The sequence below is a fragment of the Etheostoma spectabile genome, chromosome 18 (assembly GCF_008692095.1).
Source record: "Etheostoma spectabile isolate EspeVRDwgs_2016 chromosome 18, UIUC_Espe_1.0, whole genome shotgun sequence".
NCBI classification, from domain to species: domain Eukaryota; kingdom Metazoa; phylum Chordata; class Actinopteri; order Perciformes; family Percidae; genus Etheostoma; species Etheostoma spectabile.
In genome coordinates, this window is record NC_045750.1 from 19,751,271 (window position 1) to 19,776,226 (window position 24,956).

General features: G+C 42.4%; 2 protein-coding genes across 2 annotated transcripts in view; both read left to right on the plus strand.

Moving 5' to 3' along the window:
• The window catches only part of mdn1 (midasin AAA ATPase 1), a 1,030,807-nt gene that overhangs the window by 197,624 nt on the left and 808,227 nt on the right, over positions 1-24,956 (plus strand). The gene's annotated exons all lie outside the window — the stretch shown is intronic.
• Positions 1-24,956, plus strand: part of enah (ENAH actin regulator) — a 66,438-nt gene that overhangs the window by 6,772 nt on the left and 34,710 nt on the right. Inside the window, 2 exon segments of the mRNA XM_032542343.1 lie at positions 8,688-8,853; positions 10,142-10,319. Coding sequence (XP_032398234.1) covers positions 8,688-8,853; positions 10,142-10,319 — 344 coding nt within the window.

Genomic DNA, 24,956 nt, shown 5'->3' on the forward strand with positions numbered 1-24,956 from the left:
TGTCTCTGTGTTGGCGTTCTAACCTCTGGTGGATTTCTGAGGACTATGGCTACCTGGTCCTCAGATCTCTGCAGGGTAAATCCAGACAGCTAGCTAGACTATCTGTCCAATCTGAGTTCTCTGTTAACGACTTAAACTACTTTTGATAAACCAGAGCACGTTTTTCTCCCATCCAGGAATGCTGGGGACTAGCCGAACCTTCTTTTGCAGTGCAGTGGAGGAGTGTCTGACAAAGTGAGACTATAAAATAAGAAAGTAAAAGAAAGATAAAGGTAACTGAGGCTTGCTCTATCTCTCTTGTTCGTGTGAACCAGAGAGCAGTAGTGTGTTTTCAGAAACGTAATTGTACGTCACCTCTGCAGCGGGTTCACATCAGGCCAATGCTGATAAAGTGGTTGCCACTGTTGTTCCTCGCGTGTGCTCCAGTAAAGATGACAAAAAGACAACAAATTAACGGCAAAATATAGTTCATGAGAGCTACTGGACGCCACATTTGCAAAAAAACGCAAGTGTGGAAGTAGGCTAACGTTTTTACATTTAACATTACACACACGTATATGATTAGAATGAAACGCTCGCACCGCAGAGCACTGCTGTGTAGAGACAGTATACGGTTTCAATTCCGGAATAAATATTGTGTGTCATGTGACACTTAACGCCACAGCTGGGGGGGTGATGGCAATGTCATAGCATGGGGTTACAGGATGGCAGAGATTCTGCTATACTTTGTTTCTCACAGTTTTTTGCTAATAACAGTTTGTCGTTATATATTATAATACTTTACACATCACGTTGCAATTTAGAATTACATAAAGCATTATAGATACCATATCAGCCCTCTGAGGAGTGAAAAGCTGCTCGGATTTGAGATGGACTGTAGTACAGTCAACTCAGGCCTGATATGTATTTTACTACTCATGTTACTGGCAGCAGTAAATGCCCCTGTGATTTTTGTTCCCATTTCACTGTTCCTAATGAGCCGTTTCTCCCGCTCCGCATTGATAATTGAATGTAGTAGGTTGTCACTTTAGTCACAGTTTTCCAGTGTGGGTGTTGTGAAGCCCTCTGAGACTGTGACTGATAAAATATAAATGACAAGTGAAAGCCATTATTGAATCCTGCTGAAGTTATTGGCCAGACTGTGACCTTTGCTCCTAGAAACAGAGCCAACAATCATCACTCCATTTCTGAGTGACACACACGTGCACACAAGCACACTCTCTGTATGTGGGATGTTATTTATGTATAGCCACTGATGGCTTCTTTGTCACTCCTCAGGTGTTTGTGCTGCGATCGTGGTCCTCTCCTGCTCTGTCTCTTTTTCTCCACCATCTGGTAGAGTGGATGACTCATACTCGTGAGCGGAGGGTATTTTCTCATGGCCCTATCATATTGCACAAGTGTGTGTGTGCGTGTGTGTGTGTGTGTGCGTGTGCGTGCGTGTGATTGCATCAGTAAAATAGAGAGCAGGTAACCTCCGTGCAGACAGTTGGTGAATGAATGGTAAACCGGTACACTCTCTCTCTTTATGTCTTTTTAGCAATGCACACATTTTAGCCTATGTTGCTAGATGTCAACTCAGTTTGTAGTTCTAACACATTACGCATGTGGTCTGTGGCCCCTTCCTTCATTCTGCATACATTTGCGACAGAGGTATGTGATGATCTGATTAATGTCGCACATCGGCCAGATCAGCAGCACTCTGTCACCAAACTGAGTCTTGCTGGTTGGAGATTTTGGACCAAAAGTTTTGAAATTGTGGATTACATTGTTTGGTAGCTTTCTCATAATCAGAGAACCGTACTGGTTGGGTTTATTTTTGGTGAAGATTTTGGAGTCTTTAGAAAAGGTGGGCATCCAATAATGGGTCAACTCTGCGAACCTGTGGAGGGAGGTCTGGCGAAGTGAGACTACTGCTTTGATAACAGCTTTTACTTTTTGTAGGGGTTGAAAATGGAGAACTGAAATGATAACATTTTTAAAAGAACAACCTGAAACCACTTAAAAAGCTCTGCTTGTCCCTTGAGCCCACTTGTCCTAATTTACTGCCTTTCCAAACCCTGGCAGTACCTGCAGAAAGCACTTCAGCAGGGACTTCTCTCATCTTTTCCTGGCCTGATCACTTCCATATGGGCTGGAAGCACTCTACACAACACTACAATTGATTGCTGATTAATGAGAGGGAGAGAAAGAGACAGATGAGGAGAAAATAGAAGAGGGGGAGTCAGTGAGGCAGAAAATTATAAATTGAGTGAAAAGAAGCTGAAGATTGAAGACATGGTTGCAAAGCGAAGGACAGGATGGATTAAGATATGGGCTCCTTCCTTCCGTCCAGCTGCACTTCTCCCTGAACATCCCTCCGTCCCAGTACACCTCTCTCTTTCTGTCTTTCTTTCTCCTTCCTTACCCAGCGAGGCTCCACGACATTTCTATGGTTCTGCTTACATGTTTTGTTTCAGCTGCACAAGATTTATCCTCCTCCCCCGGTTTGGAAACAGCTGACTCTGGCCTTTCAGAGCACAGTTTCAGTTTACTGTCAGTTTACTGATGGTTTCCACCGAAAACTGCCAGAGATGGCAAAAGTACTCTTTTCCCGTACTCAAGTAGAAGTACAGATACTACAGATGTGCTAAAAAATACTCTGGTAAAAGTAAAAGTACTGATTTAATTTCTTAACTCAAGGAAAAGTACAGGCTTGGAAATTTACTTAAAGTATAAAAGTAAAAGTAGCCTTGCGAATGACAACCATTATTTATGCAAAGCTACTACAAACCCACTATGAATTACCTTACCTTAATGCAGTGTAACTGTAGCATGTAAATAATGCACCTATAATACAAACGTGATTGAGGGCGTTCAACAATCATTATGAATCAACAGCCAGGTGCAGCCTAGGTAACAGGTGAAGAACACAAACAACAGAATCACTAGCTAACTTACTTTAAATGTTCCAGAACTACAGACCAATACAACAACAGGCTTAAATGAACTGACAACATAAGTTATACGACTTACAGTTCTCAAGGACTCCCACACACAATCTCAGCTGATTATCCTTTGGGCAGCTAGTCTCTTTTTCTTTTCTCTCACTTTTTTCTCCGTGTGGTGTGCACGCCCGCTCACGGTCCGCCACTCACTCACAATCACACTTGACAGACGACCTTTTGTACAAAACTAAAGTAACGAGGCAATTTTGTAAAATGTAAGAAGTAGAAAGTACAGATTTTCGTGTTAAAATGTAAAGAGTAAAAGTAAAGTAAAAACATCAGAAAAATCTACTTAAGTACAGTAACTAAGTATGTGTACTTCATTGCTTCCCATCTCTGAAAACTGCAGTCTATTTAGTGAGAGAGAAGTTGTTCGAAGAAAGAAATAGCACTGCAATGAGTCTGTCACTACTGAACCTATGCTGATCACAGCCAGAAGTCAAAGTGTTGTTGTGGCAGCTGCTGGGATGCTTACAGCCGCAGTGATTTCACAGGAAACTACAAGAAGCCAAGAAACACCGCTGAGAGTTCAATGAAATCCCCCTCATAACTAGAAAATTAAGGGTGTAAAAACAGCAGAGTGCCGTGAATCTAAAACTTTGCAAACACTGCTCTACGAACAAACGAGGATCTATAAAGCCATTCTGTACATGATTGGGTGTTCACTGTGTAATGGAAAGAAGACTTTATACACAGCAAACAGAGAGAAATGTCTTCTGTTCTTAACCATTAATCATTTACCTGCCAGTTGTTTTCTGAATTAGGTGTTCATTTTGCTATGACATGAAAGATTGTTTAAATCCGGAATCTTCTTAAATCGTGATGAACACATATCTCAGTATAAGCAGAAGGAATTGAACCAGTATTGGGAGAGAAAATGTTGGAGTGGTGTGTCCCTACCTATAACCATAGACTGTAAAAGTGGTTGACGCAGCATTAGTAATGTCTCCTATTGGTTTTTGGACTGCTGTTTTCAAGCCTTGAGCTTGGCGATACGGCCGTCACCATGCTGTCTCTTGCAACAGGAGAGGGTGGAGCTGGGTTAAACCCATATTGTTTATGGTTGCTATGGTGCTGTGCTAAGCTAAATGCTAAGAGGGAACGTTGCTGATTTTCAACCCTTCTGAAGCGAGTCTACCGGCGTGTCATCTGCATGTACGGCAGAACATAAGTCCAGTTAACTGTTGAAGTGAGAACACACAATGAGAGTGGCAGAGTTTAACTTGAAAACACACAGTGGTGGAAGAAGTATTCGGATCCTTTACTTAAGTAAGAGAACTAATACCACACTGTAAAAATACTCTGTAAAAGTCCTGCATTAAAAACCTTACTGTAGTAACCGTATGTATTTCTCTCTGAAATGCTGGAATTTAGAGAGAAGTGCAGCTTTAAGGAGTCCCCCCCCCTGCTGGAAGTTAGAGAGAATGCAGCTTTAAGGAGTCTCTCCCCCCCCCGCAGGAAGTTGGAGAGAATACAGCTTTAACGACCTTCAGCTCTGGCTTCACTGTTCAGAGCCGGAAGCTTCGTCTAATATTTTTACAGTCTGTGTCTATAACAACCCAGAAGCCTGATTATCATTCAGCCCTTCAGTACAATATGTGCAGTGAAGGGTTATACGTAAAGCTGATGAGTTATGCTAATTAGGATTCCATATTCAATGATTAAAAACACATTAGATGGGTGACATTGCTTGCTGTGCATATATTTCCTCATTAATACGCACAGCTCTAAAATGAAATGAGATCATCACACCAGAGGTCAGCTGTGTTGCATGAGTAAGACTAAAGACTAAAACTAACCCAGAACCCTCGGCCGGACTCTTCTCTCACTGCCCGGCTTTGTCAGACACTCTCAGTGAGTTTCACTTAGCCCTTTTTGGTTAGTTTCTATTCTTAGATGCTTGGCTTGTTATGTAACTTGGCCTTCAGCAGTGAGCTGATCACACTTTCCACCCGTAGCAGTGATGGAGTGACTCAGTACAGTCAGGGGATGTCTTGCTGCTTCTCTAGTTTTTATTTTGTAGCCAAAGATAAGAAGGTGACCCACAGGAGAGTAGCGGGCCGATAGTCTACAGAGGACCATCTGGGATCCAGTCTTTATCCTGCTCTCGTCCTCTCTGTACTCCTAGCTCTGTTGCTCTCTGTACACCCCCGCCCCTCCCTTAAATCCTGGCAGGATGTGACATTATGGCGGTGAAGCCCCTGGAGCTGTTATGTTCCTCTTTGAAATCAGAGCCGTTCTTAAATCGGAGCCTCATTAACATTAATGAAGGAGATATTCTCATCTCATATCCTATTCCCCATTCCTATTCTCAGATCTGCAAATTCTTCATATCTGTGTGTTTGTGTTTGTGTGCGTGTGCGTGTGCGTGTGCGTGTGCGTGTGCGTGTGCGTGTGTGTGTGTGTGTGTGTAACTGAGCTAGAGGGATATCTGGATTACTCTGCTGTGTCTTTCAATCTGTTTACTCACCTTGGAAATCAAAATGAAAGCACAATATTGATATTTTTTTCTGTTTTGTATTGAGACATTATACAGTCTAAGTTAAAGCACAGCCCATAAACACACTGTGTGTCTGAGGCGTACTTTGCTGTCTGCAGAACCGCAACTCTACAGAAGGCTTTTGAGAGAAACATAGAGACCCCAATGCAATTTACAACTGGCCCTTTATGCAGACATGCTTCTAGTGTGGTCTCAGTGGAGAGACTGGGGGGGGGGTGGTCAACAGGATTAGATCACACCAGTCAGGTTCTTAACTGACATCATATCACATATTAACAACGCTGCAGCCAGTAATGCAAATGATTAAAAAAGATGATAGTGGCTCAAGGAAAGAAAGCATAAATGTCAAAGGAATTCTCCAGCATTGATGGGACCACCAGGGAAAAGCTGCGGTGTCTCTGTGCTCCTCACATTTTCTCTTTATGCCTCATGTTGTTTTCCTTCTTTTAGTCGCCACATATCCTTTCTCTCCAAATTCCTCTGGCTTTCTGCTCACTGCGCTTCTAAAAAAGTAGAGCACTGGGGTTTTCAGCTGAATCACCCTTCAAACCACAGTACATCCACCACACAAACATGCCGTGTGTGTGTGTGTGTGTGTGTGTGTGTGTGTGTGTGTGTGTGTGTGTGTGTGTGTGTGTGTGGTGTGTGTCTTGCAGGCAGAGCCTGTTGTCTCCGCAGTGGTCCTGGATTCATTCTATGGTATGAGAACACGCTGACATTCCATCTGACCAAAGTGACCACAGTCAACAAAACATGCAGCAATGCAATCATTATTCTTAAGTGTTTAAAGGGCCCTCTTTAATTGGCTGCATGTAATCATGAGAGCAGCACAGGCCCAAACCAGACGGTCCTTAGTCGGCTCACGCACACATCAGTGTGTCTGCAGCCAGTAACACCAGGAAGTCCCTGCATCTGGTCAAAAAGTCGTCCCACCAACTCCATGGACACATGAACAATTAGCGGCGGAATACTGCGGCTTTAAGCGGCTCCCAGCGGCTGTGTAACTCTGAATGAATCAGAAATCACCTTTCTGTTAAAATGTCAGCATGCATCTAACTAACTCTATATATAGCACACGTTTATAGCATAAAGATGTGTCTGCTAAAATCTCTATTACGCACATAAAGCTGAATGTGGATGACTTTGCCCTGTACCACTGTAGCTGCTGCTCTGTGTCAATTAAAGATGTAAGGTTTAATTATGTGCTTGCAGGTTCTGTAAAAGGTTGTGAATGAATTCTCCTGATTGATTTCTTTTCTCCTCTCCAGTTAGTTTCTGCTCACAGTTAGTCACTTCCATATGTGCTGAGGTGTTAATGCATCATGGGAGAAAACAACAAATGGTAACATGAGATCATTAGCTGCTGAAGAACGCTACCACACTTCAGCTTCTGTTGTCATTATGAAGCACATTAGCAGAGGTGTGTGTGTGTGTATTTGTATGTGTATGTGTGTGTGTGTGTGTGTGTGTGTGTGTGTGTGTGTGTGTGTGTGTGTGTATTTGAACACCACTTGGGCTCGCCGGCTTCTGATTTGCAACAGCAGAAGTTGCAAAGTAAGAATTGAATGTCTGCAGTGATGTCCTACATATTGGTGAATTCAGGTACATTTTATGAGATTATTGTCTCCCGGCGGTCCCCTGGGACCTCCATGCCGTCAACACAACCGCCTTTTCCAGGCAGCCATCCAAAACACACCATTCTCTCGCTTTCTGTGGTGTGAGAACTACTTTCAAAATACTAATGTTTCTAAATACAGACAGCCAAGATTCACAGAGCTGCCTGTAGCGCAGACATGGACAAAGCCAGTGAATGTGTCCGTAGTTCTGCTCACTGTTAAGTAAGCGGCCCCTAATGTGGCCCAGGATACGTTCCCGTTCTCAATGCTGTTAGAATGATGCAGTCCAGACCACCTCTGTATGTGGTCTGAGTGATCGGATCTTATTATGTCCTGGGTTTCTGGTATTAGTAGCTGTTACTTGTCAGGAGGAGTACTACTATATTGTCTGTCTCAGGACAAGATTTACTGAGAGAATGACCCTTATTTACCAGCCATGGTCTAACAAAATAATTGAAGTTGAAGGTATCATGGGAAATGACATCTCAGCCTCTGCTGCTGATTTTAATTGGCCTTGTGAGAGTGGAACTGTGATACTAACTAACCTGCTGGGTGTCCTACCAGTCACATGTCACTTTAGTGACAGATAATCATCCACATTCATTAGTTTGGTGCTCAGGGCTGAAATGGTCTGAATGGATCTGATGTCAGCTCCCCCTGGTGCTGGTGGGTTGTAACTGCAGTTTAAAAACTCTGTCTCTGTCTTCATGTCCCCCTTCTTTCTCTGTCTTCATGTCCCTTTCTGTCTCAATGTCCCCATTCTGTCTCTGTCTTCCTTTCCCCTGCTGTCTCTGTCTTCATGTCCATTTTCTGTTTCTGTCTTCATGCCCCATTCTGTCTACATGTCCCCTACTGTGTTCATGTCCCCTTCTGTTTTTATGTCCCCATTCTGGCTCTGTCTTCATGTCCCCTTCTGGCTCGGTCTTCATGTCCCCTTCTGGCTCGGTCTTCATGTCCCCCTTCTGTCTCTGTCTTCATGTCCCATTCTGTCTCTGTCTTCATCCGTTGTCCTCCTTGACTCTTCTGTGTGTTTAAGAGAACCATAAACTGGATTATTATTAATATAAAGATGTTGTAGAGGAAAGTTCTGCACTCTTTAAAGAACTCTTCACAGCACTGATGGCCAAATGTTGAGATTGTGATGACTTCTTAGAATTGTAATATTATGTTTAACCAAACATATAAGCTCACTGATAGCACACACAGATACAGTGACAGTTTCAGGACAAAACATGTAATATCACAAACTTAGTTTGACTTTAAAAAAAGTGAAAGGAGTGAAACAAGCCACTATAGTTTTCAAACTAAAGGTGATATTTGGTATTAATGTGGCAGCCTGTGCAGTAGTAGGAGACTTGCTGAAATATTTAGCTACAGATGGTAATTGAGTCAGAATTTGGTCTGTTTTGCGAAAGGAGTTTTTAGCAGTCACATTGTGTCATAGCTCAGAACGAGGTCTTAAAGATGGTTGTCTATCTCCCTCCAGTCGCCATCAGTAAACCATCGTACGCCGTGTTTTGGGGGAATTACCAGCAGCTGAAATGCATGATTGTACTGTGATTTCCTGTCTTTGTGTGTCTGCAGTGAACAGAGTATCTGCCAGGCGCGAGCCGCTGTCATGGTGTACGACGACCCCAATAAGAAGTGGGTTCCAGCTGGAGGGTCCACGGGCTTCAGCAGGGTCCACATCTACCACCATACTGGCAACAACGCCTTCCGCGTAGTGGGACGCAAGATCCAGGATCACCAGGTGGGTGGACCACACTCACACAGGGAGTCAGTTGGTCAGATCCAGCACTTGATTTACAGTAGAAGTCAAGGTTCAACTGCTGAAATCTAAAATCTCTGTTTTCTGGAACAGACAGTGGTGTTGGGTTTAAACATCTGTGAGCGTTGCTGACAAAGTGGAACTGAGTGGAATGATTTCATCAGTAAGAACAGTATTTCTGTTACAAAGAGCAGCTTAGAGCAACAATTGTATCATTGACATCAGAAATACATATGGACGAAGAGTAAATCAGAATGGCAGCAGACGAGAAAACAGGGATAATGTGATCATAAAAGAGGCTCTGACGCTGGACTAACTCATCCTGCTGTGACCTTACCAAATAATCAAAAGGCATCGGGACGTCTGTCAAAGCAGGTTCAGGCTGATTCTCAGTTAGCAAATATATAATTCTCGCTGCCTATTGGTTTATAGTCCAGGTAGTCACTGTGGCCATCCACAGATGTATGTATGTAACATTGCAAGATGATTTATAAAATCATGCTGACAATTATTACAAATATAACAATATTTAAATAGCTTAGTATTCTCTGCTTTAAAAAAGGTATGTATAAAGGCTTTAGGGCGTATTATTGTAGGCCCAGTTTAATAAAAAATTTCATTTTATACAAATATGTAGGAGGGGGTCGCTGGTCTGTCTCTCTTTCAGCTAAGGAGTCCCACTTGTTACGGCAGGTCTCAGAACACTTTCCTCTCTGTGTCACTGTGATATTCCTGAAAGACAAGCGTCCCTGTAGGAGAATGGTTTGGATTCAGTCCCTTATTTGTTTGGACATGAGATGACACAAGGATTAAACCACATTACACAATTGTGTTTCAGCTGAATCAGATGAAAAGTGATTTTATATCATTATGATGCAGATGAAGATCCTTCAAGCTGTGTGCATGGAGGCTGGAGGGAGTCCCAATCTTTAAGGTTCTTAATAAATCTTGACTCTGCGTTTCTGCTTGGCCATGTGCCCAGGACATTAGGCACCCCAGAGGTTAGCATCCAAAGCGCCTTAAAGACAGAGTGAGTGGATCATAAAGTCTCTTTACGAGCAGGTACTGTAAAAAGGAGCTTTTAGCACATAATGGCTGCAGAGCCCCAGTGTTGTCACTTTGTGTTTGATGAGTTTGGGCTTTTCCTGTGTTTGATGAGTTTGGGTTGTTCCTGTATGTGGGGGTGTTGTTAGCACCTGGGCGCAGAAATATTTCTAAAAGATATTTCCTCATTTCCCTTTCCCCACCCGCTCATCATGGACCTCTCCAGGTGGTGATAAACTGTGCCATTCCCAAGGGGCTGAAGTACAACCAGGCCACGCAGACCTTCCACCAGTGGCGGGATGCCCGGCAGGTCTACGGCCTGAACTTTGGCAGCAAGGAGGACGCCAACGTGTTTGCCAGTGCCATGATGCACGCCCTGGAGGTGCTCAACTCCCAGGACTCAGGTAGGCCTGCTCTGTGTGGTGTGTTGGACAGATTGATACACTTACGGCCATGTTGTGGGTATGTGGAATTAGCTTTCAGCATTGGGCTACCAGGACGCCCCACTGCTACTCTGAATCAGCATAAGATATGAAGTGGACTGTCAGCTCAACAGTTTTTTTGGCACTAGATTTGTCCATATTCACTTTTCCTTACTTAGACTTTTGTGAACATTGAGTGGGATTTATTGGTGTTGGTAGTGAGTACATTTTTATCATTATTTCCAACATAGGGCATCATTTGATGTTATTTAAACAGTTGATCCCAGAAGATGTCTTACGTGAAATCAAGCAACAAAAAGCCACTTTGTCCAGGTTTTATTCCACAGAATGTAGCTGCAGATCTTACCTACTTACAGGACCAAATCAGGCCAAGTCCACTTTAAACAGGTCTAACGTCATTGTCTAATTGTTGTTGTATTAGGGATATAGGCTGTTGATCAGAATACAACTCTGCTATCTTAAAATTGCAGAGGAGCTTTATTGTTTCTAGTTCCCATGTGAGAATCAAAGACAAGCAGAGGTTAGAACACCAGTGCTTTTACTCTGAAAGATTAACACGTATTGAGCATTACAATGCAGCCGTAATGCTGGGACTGTGTGAGCAGGATGACAATATAAACCCAGAGAAAGAAGGCTGCACTTTCTACTTAAACAGCCTTGAGTTTTCTTGATGAACCCTTCCAGCCTGAGCTCTTAGCAGCCAGTTAATGGGATGATCTATTTTCTCACATCTGCCAATCAAAGAGCATTTATAAATCCTGCAGCTGACTATAGATGTTAGCTTTAAAGTCAAGAGGTTCAGTATTCATGTCACACAGCTCCATCCAGTATTGCCAAGCTGTAACTTCACTGCTACACCACTGAAGCATGAATACATTATGTAGCTCCACCCTATGGCAAAAAATATCAATACATTTTTCCATTTTGACCATTATCTATATTTACCCCAAGGTAATTAGAGAACGCTGCCAGTTTGAAGATTGTCCTTGTAATGACTGAAGCCTGCAAATTATTAAAAAGAAAGTAGAGGAAACTAAAAGTGGTGACTAGTATCACGACATCTCAAACGGGTCATGGAGGAACAACCAGGATAAAGAAAGGAAGATCAAATCTGTAAGATCTAATCAAGTTTAAAATAGTAACTAGGTACTGGTTTAACATCTCTCAAGTGTTTGATAGGTAGGAGCCTGAGTAAAAATGTTAATCACTATGCTCCAAAGTTTAACTTTTTCTGTCATGTCTTTCGCTATAAAGTAAGAATAAATCCCCCCCCCCCCCCTCCAATCCCTGTTGTATGAAGGCCCAATAGACAACACTATGGTTGCGCTTTTTAAACCTGTACACGGACTAACACAGGCAAATGTTTAGACTCTCAGTGTAGTCAATAATTTCCTCATCTTTAGAGTTGACTGTTAACGTCACTTTGGCGCTGGCCGGGTCCACCAGCAACGTCTGAGGCTGGATCTACCTCTCCCCCCTCCCCCTCCCTCTCTCTGCCACTGTCTAACTAGCAATTGACAATGTTGCTGGGTTATTGCATAGGAATTGAACCTGACACTGTGAGTCAGAAGTCAGCTGTTCATCAGAGTGATGGCTTATGGAAAGAAACTGTTCTTGAGTCTGTTGGTTTCGTACAGTGCTCTGTAGTGCCTACCAGAGGGGAGAAGCTGGAATAGGTTGTGTCCAGGGTGAGATGGGTCTTCCTGCCCATTTCTTGACTCTGAAAGTGTATAAGTCATGAATAGAGGGCAGGTTGGCACCGATGATCTTTTCTGCATTCCTAACTGTCCGTTGTAGTCTGCTCCTGCCCTATTTGGTGGCAGATCCAAACCAGACAATGATGGACGTGCAGGGAACAGACTGGACGATGGCTGTGTAGAAGTGGATCAGCAGCTCCTTAGGCAGGTTGAGCTTCCTGAGCTGGCGCAGGAAGTACATCCTCTGCTGGGCCTTTCTGATGATGATGTCTGTGTTGGGCTCCCACTTCAGGTCCTGGGATATAGTGGATCCCAGAAACCTGAAGGATTCCACAGCAGACACAGGGCTGTTGAGTATGTTGATGGGGGGGCTCCTCCTGAAGTCTACGATCATCTCCACAGTTTTGAGCGTGTCAAGGTTGTTCTGACTGCGCCAGAGAGTCAGCTAATCAACCCCCCGTCTGTAGGCCGACTCATCGCCATCCCGGATGAGGCTGTTGACCGTGTTGACAGCAAACACCAGGAGTTTAACAGATGGATCTTCTGAGGTGCAGTCATTGGTGTAGAGGGAGAAGAGCCCTTGCTAATAGTCTGGGTGCTGGATATGATATTCCTCAGCCCCACCTGCTGACTCCTGTCAGTCAGGATGTTTGTGATCCACTGACAGGTGGAGGCTGGAACAATGAGCTGGGTGAGTTTGGTGCTGAGGATGTCTGGGATGATGGTGTTGAACGTTGAGCTGAAGTCCACAAACAGGATCCTTGCATATGCCCCTGGGGAGTTGAGGTGTTGCAGGATGCAATGCAGTCCCAAGTTGATTTTATCATCCACAGACCTGTTAGCCCTGTAGGCAAACTGCAGCGGGTCCAGCAAGGGGACTGTGATGTCCTTTAGGTGGGCCAACCCCAATCTTTCAAGGGACTTCATGACTACAGATGTCAGGGCGACAGGCCTGCAGTCATTTAATCCAGAGATGGAGGGTTTTTTGGGGACTGGGATGATTGTGGAGCGTTTGAAGCAGGAGGGAACTTCCAAAAGCTCCAGTGATCTGTTGAATATCTGAGTGAATATGGGGGCCAGCTGGTCTGCACATATTTTCAGTCAGGATGGTGACACACCGTCTGGGCCAGGAGCTTTTCTGGTCTTCAGGAAGAGCTGTCTTACATCCACTTCACAGATCGTGAGGGCAGGTGAGGGGTCGGGGGGGGGAGGTTTTAGTTGGTGAGTTGGTGTGGGGGAGGGGCGTGACTGTGGGCTTTTCAAACCTACAGTGACATCAGCTCGTCAGCCAGTCGTTCAGGACCAGCAGTGTTGTGCTGTGTTTTACTGTGTTACATTAGCATGTTCCACATTAGGAGTCCATGTTGTCTCCATAGCACATGTAGTACAGTCCAGGGACCAGGGGCCTCATGTAGAAACGTTGCATATTCTGGTTTTTACGGACACTTTGTGATGTATAAAAAATGAACTTGACGTGAGAATGTGCAGGCCGTCCGCAGTCTTTTGTGGCTCTGTAACGTGGCAAAATCTAATGAAAAGTGCCTAAAATCACCAAACATTATAAAGTAATGTTTCCACTTCACTTACAGGCATATGTCTGTGACGTTGTCTATGAAAAAACATAATTATATCCACCAATATTCCATAAAATCATTGATTTGATCATTTATGTGGATATTTCACATCTTTCACACTAATAACTTTGTATATAACTTTATAATTTGCAGGCTACTTAACCTCTGTTAGTACGGGAAATTAATGAAAATCCACTTAGAAAATATTTTCAGTTGTTCTCTGTATTTCCCACGGATGGAATATCTTACTCACTGTGCAACAATAATATCGGCATGGGAACATGCAATAGTTTCTGTGAGTCTGTAGTTGCAGATGCTCAGACATCCATTGCTTACAGGAGGTGGGACGCACGGATCCATCTCCCCAGAAACAAACCCTGCGTCGGGTGGGCAAACTCATGTGACGCGTAATTGATCAAGTGGATGATTTGTAGGCAATGAAGTGAACAAGGCGTACCCGTGCCACCAAACACTGGGCCGTCTTGACTGTCTTGATTTGGCTCAAATCTCAGTTACGGTAGTCTCATTTACTATTTCATTATTTTATCCATGCGTGGCGCAGCGGATCCGTGCGCACTGTCACTTGCCGTGGAGACGCTGGCCTCTCTAACCTCTCCTCCTCTGAGTCGGGTCTCCCTCGCGCTGGACTCAGTTTCACTGAGCCTACTAACACTTAAAAAATGTATGGCTTGCATCAGTGAGGTCAGACTGCTTATTGTGCGTAACTTGGACTGAAACTGAGATGCATGTGGTTCTGTAACTGGTGTGAGGCTGCCACTATTGGCTTGATTTCCACTTTGACATTGAACCTTTTTATGTCTTTCTGCCATGCTTTGGTGCATTCACTGCCCGGTCAACATTTGCCACTCTGGGCATTTTCTTTTATTGCTTATCCAAAGACAACAAACCTCCAACCAGAACATTTTTTCTCGCCTCCACCTCCGCGATCAGCACCTCCAACGTCACAAGACGTTTTTTTTCTATCTGCAGCGGGATAACCCGTTGTGATTGGACAAAGAATGACCCATAATAATTTATGGGAGGAGGCCAGGCGGGGTTGGTAGCTCCTTCACATGCACTCAGTTTCACATTGATTGTGATCTGGCGTATGCCTGGTTTTATACATGTGAATATTTCTGTGCGTAAGTACTTTTCAAGTTTTGGCTGTACACCATCTTCTGGTTCTTTTATACATGGCCCCTGCTCAATATTCACTGCAGACATTAATTGTCCCTAACAGTGAGTTCAATGGAACAAGACACTGGGCAGTAATATCTTTTCAATGGAGTATCATCTGTGCAGCTGCTGCAACGTTTGCTGCTTTCTACTGAGAGATGATCCCACACCTCCATCTGCTAGCTGTCTGACTCTAGATATGTCTTTCTTGGTAGGACCGGGCTCTGCTTTACAGAATGTGCAGTGCACATGATGATTAGTGATGAGCAATGCTTCCCCCTCCTCCCACCCCTCCTCCTGATGTCTTTTTAAGAAGTCCATTCATGCAGTCAAACCACAGTTGCCTTTCATAGAGAGTTCTTTTTCACAATATACAAATGTTGTTAATTTTAATCTTGCTTTCCATGCGAAGAAACGTAAAGTAAGAAAGTTGCACCCAACCTCCCATATGATGTGCGTGCGTGCGTGCGTGCGCTTTCATCTATTAGTGCTCAGGCACACATCAGTGAACGCAGCTGTGACTCAAAAGGACAGTGTCTCTTCCTCTGACTCAAGGAAGTAATGTCATTTCACAACTCTAAGCTCACTCACATCCAGACACACACACACACACTCAGTTGAATATAAGCATCTGCTACTGCAGCTAACATTTATTATAAGAAAATGATCAACTGATTACTTTATAGGATGTCAGATAATGGGGTGAGGCCAAAATGGAAATATTTAACCATGAGTAGAAAATAAAAGAAAGTTAAAAGATGAAAAGTAAAAGCAGTGTCTTTTTTGAGACACAGCGGTAGCTAGTCTCCATGGAGACATGTAATATGTGCTCCTTTATTTTCAGTCTTTGCGGCCAACAGGCCATGACCAGCTGCTTTTTGCGGGTCGGGGGGGGGGGGTTTAACATGGTGTAAACAGCGCACCACATGGGTCTGGCATGTGTTTGTGCTCATCGGATGGTGACACCCCTCCCCTCCAAACCCTCCATCTGTCCCACTGGATGAGCTCATGGTCTCTGGCAACAGAGTGGCAGAATACACATTGCTGGACAACAGCAGAGACACTCAGACATGGAGAGACAATCAGGCTTGGAAAGAAATGAAAAGATATAGAAGAGGAACGCTCCGAGGTCCCCAGCTGTTTGTCTCCCCTGACTGCTGCTGTGCAGCTGGAGGCTTTCCTGAGGCCCCTCACTGAGCTGTCCACAGACATGCCTGCTGCTGAGTCCAGTGCCTACCCCAGGATCAGCAGAAGATCAGCTGGGTCTCAGAGCACCCTCAGGAGTGAGGAGGACAGAATTAAAGGCAACTCTTGTGTGTGTCTTACTCGCGAATCCTCAGGATCAGGATTTAACTTGAAACCCTCCATGTTTGGGTAAAACGCCTGCTGAAACACTTTTTCTTGCAACTACATTCTGGCCTGTCCCTCTCAATGTACTGAGGAGAAGCTTCCTTCTTACCATTCCAGACATCCTGATGACTGCAGCAGTCACAAGTTCCTTTTGTCTGACGCTCTGCAGTCTCTCATTTATTAGGCCTTTGCATCTGAGAGTGGTTCCTTCTTACAGTTACTGTAGACCCAACTGACTCCAAATAAAATCAAGACTTTTTTATTATTTACAAAGGAGAAAATTCTCCATCCCTGCTTAACACAATTTGATGACTTTTAACATCTTAAACCCCACAACTCATTACATTTAATATTTGCTGTTCAAGCTAATGCGTTCTTATTAGGCGCATCATGTTTGTAGCTCTCTTCACGACAACACAGACACAGGTTGGTTCTTTTGAACGGGCGTTTAATTGCTTGCTTCTTTCCTTTGGGCAATGCATCCAAGTCACGCCGTGAAAACTAGATGAATGAACATAGTAAGCACGTAAAATAAATTAAACAAATAGTTAAACAAAAGATACAAATTGCACTTGCCGCAAATATAAATAAAGTGCACATGTAAGACAAAATACCTCGTTGGCTGCTTGTCCTATAAAGAGTTCTGTAAGTCCTCAAAGTTCCTAATTGTTCCCCTTGGCCAGTGTAACTCAAACTTAACTTTCCGAGCACTGTAATATGCGCTAACGCTAGACTTCGCTGGGTCCATTAACAAATTCCGTCGTAGCGGAAACCACAACCACACTTTAGTTCCGGGAAAACAAATAACACAATAGACCAAATCTTTAACTATTACATCTACAGTACTTTTACATTAAACACATTTACTATTTATTAAGTGCATGAAACCATAAACATAAATTAAATTTACTATGAATTGTGCATTAATAATGCATTATTACACATCACATGTTTAAACAGCACTTACAATGTTTCTTTGTCATCTGCTGTCCGTTACACCGGCTGCACACAGGGTGGTATATAGATTTAACATTTCGGAGAAAGAGAGTACTGTTATCTGAATCATTATCAGAAAAGAAAAAGTTAAATCTGTGTAGATCAAATGTGTCAGGGTGAATTTGGGGAATAAAATGAACTGATACAGCTTTGAAAACATGAAGTCGTGGGTGCGAACATTTACCTCAGTAAAAACTTCATATAGCTTTGATTAAAAGATGGAAAAAAGTGATACAATCTATTGTCAACCGTCAGACAATTCCTATAGGGATTATTGATATTATCAATTCATGTATTGAATCTGTTGAATAATGAATACATTTTTGGTCAATGTCCCATCACAAGTTGCTTTGTCAAAACAACAGTTATTTAGTTTACTATCATACAGTAAAACAAAGAAAAACAGCATTTGTGGAATTCTTTCCTTGAAAAATGACTTAAACAGCAATGTATAATCAAAATACAATAGTTGCAGGTCTGGATGCTTTGACCCCCCTTGTTATTTGTCAGGTCCAGCACGCTAACCCCCCTACAAATACCTCAGTGTTTACCTTACCCCCGGCCAACTTGTTGCCGGGCAGATCTGAAACTATAATAAGTTCATGTTTGGAGGTTGTGTGACTCTGACACATGATCTGCCATGTCACTGAGATATTCAAACAGGGCAGTGGGTTGGAATCAAATGTTCAGAAGCCATCCCCAGGAGGTGAGGATGGCTGAGGTATAGATGTCACTCCTACTGCTTTCCTAGACTTCCTGACTCCCCGAGCTTTAAAACGATCCCTCTACTTGTAGAACACAGTGAAGGAGTCAAAGATAGACACAGAAGCAAATGGAGAACAGCTCTGTTCACACTGGATGATAATCCTAACTAAAACTGCATTCAGGGTATGAATTGAACCAAGTTCATAATCCTGTGTTACATGAAGCTCATGAAAACAGGGTTCCCAGAAGCCTCATAATTTGTGAAAAATATAAGGAGGTATTTTCTGAAATGAAAATACTTTTTCTTGTTAATCAAATGGAAAATCATCAGTTTGTCTTAGAACGTTGTCAGAGCAGCAGTTTGAAAAGAAATTACTGCTTTACAAGATGAGGCTTATGACCGTACAGCTTTGAGTCCTTGCATCACAACAAACATGACATTGAAAGTCATTGAGAAGTTCTTAAATTAGTAGCAGTGTGTGTGAGCACTGAAGTCCCTACTGTATTAATGGAGAGGCAGGTTTAAAGTAATAAAGGCGTGGATAATGTTAACAGGGGTAAGGGACAGAGCTGGAAGCCAGATAGAGAATTTGAAGTAGGTCTGTGTGTGCCAGGTTGGTATAATGGTTATTGATGGAGTGTCCTAATCACACCTCAAAGAACCATTTCACTTTCTGCTGCTGAAACACCGATGTCAGCAGGAAACACAGAGACAATCCAGCCAAGAAGCCATTAAGGGCGTTGTACAGGAGACGCAGCCAAGCTGGCGTGCGCAAATGGGATGTCATGAGAGCGCCGTCACTGTTTATCCTCCCGCGTGGTGGTTGCAACCAAGAGGGTAACCCTCTCCTCTCTCCTCCCAGCTCACATGGCGCCATTTTAATGCAACAAAGTCATCAAAAAAATAGACCTACTTATCCAAGTTCGTTCACTGCTGGCTACAAGTTAGCATCAAACACAACAACGACTGTCCCTTGAATGGAGTTTTGAGCTAACGTTAGCAATCAATCAATCAATCATTGATAGCTAAAACGTTTTTGAAATGACTGCTAGCTTTGCTACAAGCTAGCAATCTAACAACAAAGGCTGTCACTTGAATGGCATTTTGAGCTAACGTTGGCAATCAAACTATCATAGTTAGCTAAAACGTTTTTGAAATTCCCATCTTCTGTTATTGTTTGTAATGAGAAAAGTTTACTATTTCATGGATTTCACTAATTTCAGTATGACAGTTATGTCGTAAAGCGTTTAAATCTGAGCATGCACTACTAACATCTGGACTCGACCAGAGCCGGTCTGACTCGACTGTCATCGGGTACGAAACGTTATGTCGTATGTCTGTCTTTTGACGTCACATTGGCGCACGCTTGGATGCGCTGACTGTGAAAGGGCTTTTAGGCAGCCACATTCCCAACTGTGTAACAAAAGGAGCTTTATTTCTTCATACATTCTTTTGGTTGGGCCTACAATGCAAACTGTTTGGTATTCAGTCTGCTGGTTCGGGCTCCTGCTTCTGGGCCCAGATTGAAGAACTGACTCAAAGTAGAGATCAGTAGTAACTGGACATAAAATCTCAAGAGTACCATGTATTTGGTCCTAGTAATTCCAGTTTATCAACTCTGTTAACCTGGAAATGACTCCTATCTCTGCCAAAAGAAGAGCTCTGTTAGGAGCTGCCAGGAGAGGGCTGAATATTTAATGACAACAAGCTTCTTCACAACCACAACTCTGATACGTGTATCTCTCTCTCTACCTGTCTCTATCTCTCTCTACCTCTCTCAATTCAATTTCATGTTGCTTTATTTGCATGACAAAAATCCATCTGTGTTGCCAAAGCACAAGAAGAAACATACATATAAACAACAACAAGGAGTAAATACATCTGATATAATAATACAAGTAAACAGGATACTTTTGATATAATTGTAGATATTAAACAAATCATGTGCATGTCCCTCAAAGGGTACTTTGAAACAATAAAAAAAGAATAGTAAAATGATAATATATAATAATTTCTATTTATTTTGCCTTTTATTGTGGCAGGAGAAGACATATTTAGCTGTTAGCCATGCCATGTTTTTATCTTCCCCTAATAAAAAAGGAAGCTGTAGGTAGTGAAGCCTGGTATATGTTTTTCAAATTTTTGGAAATATTTATATATAATATATATCTTTATATTTGGGACATGTACGTAGAAAATGTAATTCTGTTTCAATATCCTGGTGGCAGTGTGTACAGATATGTTCCTTTCTTGGTCTCCACACTTTTAAATGTCAACCTCTTTCAATTTCCAGCTCATGGTCACTGACTCGGTATTTTGTTTCTTTTGGATTTTTTTGTTTTGCAATATTCAGATATCTTTGTTCAGGGATTGATAACAGAGGAGCTTGTGTTGTATTTTAATTTCATTTTGCCATTGTTCTTTATACTTGTCTTTTAATTTAGTTTCAAATCTATTGATTGAAGACTCTGAGGCTCATTTTAGTATGGAGCTAAACACTGTTTAAAACCTGCTAAAAACCGTGTTTAGCTCAGTGTACCTGTCTCTCTCTCTACCTGTCTGTCTACTACAGACTGTGTTTATCTCAGTGTACCTGTCTCTCTCTCTACCTGTCTGTCTACTACTGACCGTGTTTAGCTCAGTGTACCTGTCTCTCTCTCTACCTGTCTGTCTACTACTGACCGTGTTTAGCTCAGTGTACCTGTCTCTCTCTCTACTGTCTGTCTACTATGCGGTTAGCTCAGGTACTGTCTCTCTCTACCTGTCTTACGACTGTGTTTAGCTCAGTGTACCTGTCTCTCTCTCTACCTGTCTGTCTACTACTGACTGTGTTTAGCTCAGTGTGCCTGTCTCTCTCTACCTGTCTATCTACTACTGACCGTGTTTAGCTCAGTGTACCTGTCTCTCTCTACCTGTCTATCTATTACTGACCGTGTTTAGCTCAGTGTACCTGTCTCTCTCTCTACCTGTCTGTCTACTACTGACCGTGTTTAGCTCAGTGTACCTGTCTCTCTCTACCTGTCTGTCTACTACTGACCGTGTTTAGCTCAGTGTACCTGTCTCTCTCTACCTGTCTGTCTACTACTGACCGTGTTTAGCTCAGTGTGCCTGTCTCTCTCTACCTGTCTATCTACTACTGACCGTGTTTAGCTCAGTGTACCTGTCTCTCTCTACCTGTCTATCTACTACTGACCGTGTTTAGCTCAGTGTACCTGTCTCTCTCTCTACCTGTCTGTCTACTACTGACCGTGTTTAGCTCAGTGTACCTATCTCTCTCTCTACCTGTCTGTCTACTACTGAATGTGTTTAGCTCAGTGTACCTGTCTCTCTCTCTACCTGTCTGTCTACTACTGACTGTGTTTAGCTCAGTGTACCTGTCTCTCTCTACCTGTCTGTCTACTACTGACCGTGTTTAGCTCAGTGTACCTGTCTCTGTCTCTACCTGTCTGTCTACTACTGATTGTGTTTAGCTCAGTGTGCCTGTCTCTCTCTACATGTCTATCTACTACTGACCGAAATGTTTAGCTCCGTGTATCTCCAAGCCAGATGGTCCAGGGTGTGGACATCTGAACACTGCTGGTTGCTTAGGTGAGCTTTGTATGCAATGGAATTTTCATCAGCTTAATTTAAATGCTGCCAAAATTTAATTGACCTTCTTTGGATTTGAATTTTCAAAGGGAATACATAGTTCTGCTCTGTTTGAGCAAAAGTTTAGAATAATTTTACAGAATTCCAATTGTAATTTTTCAGTGGGAGTTTTATCCCAGTGTATAAATTCTGGTTTCAAAATCGGGCCCCAAACTTCAGCCAAGCATTGTTGGTGTTATCAGAAAATTGTATATTTTTAGCCAAATTCATGCGGGAATATTTTTTTTCCAAATATGCATTTGATTGCATACAAAGCTCTCCGAGCTTTATTACAAAGTTTGTTTATGGCCAGGTTGAAATTCCCTTATGCATTAATTTCAACCCTTATGAATCCTTTTGTTTTAGTCTGGTGTTGCCCAGAGTGAAGTTGTAACTCTGGCTACTTACCGGAGATCTGGCTCTCCTCTGAAATACCATAACACTGGTATTTTTCAAATTTACTGTCAGTCTGTCCGTACCCATTTCTGACAGCACTGCTCTAAGATGGACAGTCTCTGTTGTAATTCCTCTTCTGTTGGGGACAACAGCTCTAGATCATCAGCATAGAGCAGGAACTTGATGTTGGTATCATGAAGTGTGAGACCTGGGGCTGCATATTGTTCTAACATTGCTGGTAGTTCATTGAGGTAAATATTGGATGGAACAGTGTTGGATTCAAACTGCATCCGTGTCTCACTCCACGCCCTTGTTAAAGAATTCTGTTCTTTTGGAGCTAATTTTTACTGCACATTTATTTTCCGTGTACAGTAATTTAATAGTGTCATAAACTTTACGCTTTCAATAAGTTTATAAAAAAGCCCATCATGCCATTTTGAGTCGAAAGCTTATACAGAGTGTAAATGTGGTCTGACGTAGAATATTTCGGTAAAAAGCCAATTTGATTTTTACTAAAGACATTTTGCTTGGTAATGGTGCGCTGGATTTGACACGTGCCTTTGGTGTGGAAAACCCGGGTTTGATTTCCACTGCAGTATATCAACCAATGTGTCCCTGAGCAAGACGCTTGTGATTTTTCCAGATCAAGCCATTTTGAATTGTTAATTTATCTTTAGTTTTTCTTGGATTGAATTTATTCCACAAATTCCAGAAGAAGTTTTGGTCAAAAGCTTCTTCTATTTTGTTAAATTCTTCAGATCTGTAAAGCTCTTTTTTCTTATTGATTAGAGTTTTGTAGTATTTTAGTGCCTGGTGGTATTTGACTCTAATAGGTGTCTCATGTGTTTTTCTCAGATACAGTGGTGTGATCACTTTTTCACACAGGGCCATGATAGTTTGGATTTTTTTTCATCTTTAATAATAAACACCTTCATTTACAAATTGCATTTTGTGTTTACTTGTGTTGTCCTCGACTATTGTTTAAATTGGTTTGATGTTCCGAAACACTTTTGTTTTGTTTGTGACAAACATGCAAAGGAACAGGAAATGAGGAAGGGTGCAAACACTTTTTCACACCACTGTAGTAGTTTTAGTTGTTTTCTAGCATGAACACATTCATGATCATACCAGTCTTTTCAAGGTTTGTGTTTGGTTATTTTGTTACTATAGTTAATTATTTTGAGGTTTGATTGTGTAGCTAATTCATCAAATATATTGTTTAAATGCTGTGTAGATAAATTTACTCTTTTGTGCATGGGTATTTCGTAAGTCTGTAGAGATTAAGTTTTGATTTGATTTCTATAGAGCTGCATTTGTTTTATATATATTTTTGATAAAGGTCATACATTTTGCTGGATTCTGATTCTGGTACAATGCTATATTTTGTAGACTTATTTAAATAAAGTGTTGTTTGGCAGTGATCTGTAAAGGGAAGTTGTGGTAAAACTTATAATTCACCACACTGTTACCTAAAACAGAATCAGAATCAGAAATACTTTATTGATCCCCGAAGGGAAACTCTGTGTTGCAGTTGCACAAATAGTATAAATATCAGAGTAGAAATATAAATAAAGAAATATAAGGAGTGTGGACATGTACGGTATTTACATAGTTAACGAAATATTATGATATAGTATTTACATAATTAACATAATTAAGGAGTTGCAATGGTGAAAAGTAATAATAATAATAATAATAATATTAATAAAAATTGTGGCAGTTGAGTATTGCACACATTTCAGGCCAGTATTATTGCACAAAACAGATAACATTGTCCAGTTTTAACCTCTAAGAGTGTGTGTCAGAGGGAGGAGTTATAAAGTTTGATGGCCACATGCAGGAATGACTTCCTGTGGCGCTCTGTGGTGCATTTTGGGAGAATGAGTCTGTCACTGAAAGTGCTCCTGTGTTTGAGCAGCAAGCCATGGAGTGGGTGCGAGACATTGTCCAAGATGGCATGTAGTTTGGACAGCGTCCTCCTCTCCGACACCACCAACAGAGAGTCCAGATCCACCACCACAACGTTACTGGCCTTGCGGATCAGTTTGTTGAGTCTGTTGGCGTCCGCTACCCTCAGCCTGCTGCCCCAGCATGCAACTGCAAACAGGATAGCACTGGCCACCACAGACTCATAATAAAAACAGAGGAATAGGAGAGTCACCATGGGTCCTTACATTAACAATGTTCAAGCCCAAGCTGTTTTCTGCATTTCCAATTTCACTCTTGTCTAACCACAAATTATCATTTGTGCTGTGGGTCTGCATGTTGTACTGTGAATGAGCATCCCTCCGATCAGCCAGTGTCAGTCAGTGGAGGAAGCTTCATATCAATCTCCGGAGTAAGTTGTTTTTAGTCTGGAAGGAATCCTGGCTTGATAAAGATGAGCCAACATCTGGTCCTGGCCTGCGGCCACATGTCATGCTTTTTACTAGAGCAATATACAGTATTTCTATGAAGCAGGTGTCCTTTTTCCATTCTGGCTCAGCCTGGGCTGCAGCCAATCACAAGATGTTGCTACAGATGCTTGGATGGTGACATCATGGGCAAAATATCTTACTTAGGCTGTGGAATCTAGCTTTTAGAAACAGCATGTGTATTCCTGCTATCTGTGCTTTGACCAGATGGCCTAAATAGACCTGGACGTGGACATTTATGTCTCATAGTCAGGTTCACTTTGACAGTTGCATTTTGTCTGTGATTGCAGAGTGTGTACATCATTGAGCTCTGAGTTACTGGCCTCAGGACCCACTGGAGACACATGCTAAAAATGAACACACTTTTCATACTGAGTCCACCAAAAAGAGTCTGAGCGTCAGATGTTATTCACTAGCCCTGGGCGCTCTGTAGTCTGTCTGTCTGGGACGGGATGATGGATGGACATATTGGACTAATGCTCATCAGCACATGTACACAAAGACCTTGACCTGTTGGCATGGGACAGTGTCCGCTCTTCACTCAGACAAACATAGATGGATGGCAGGTTTGATGACTGCAGATTTCTCTGGGTGGGTCCCTGTCCTTCACCGCTGTCTGTCCATGTCCACCATCGGGATAATCACTCCGTCTCTCCTATCAT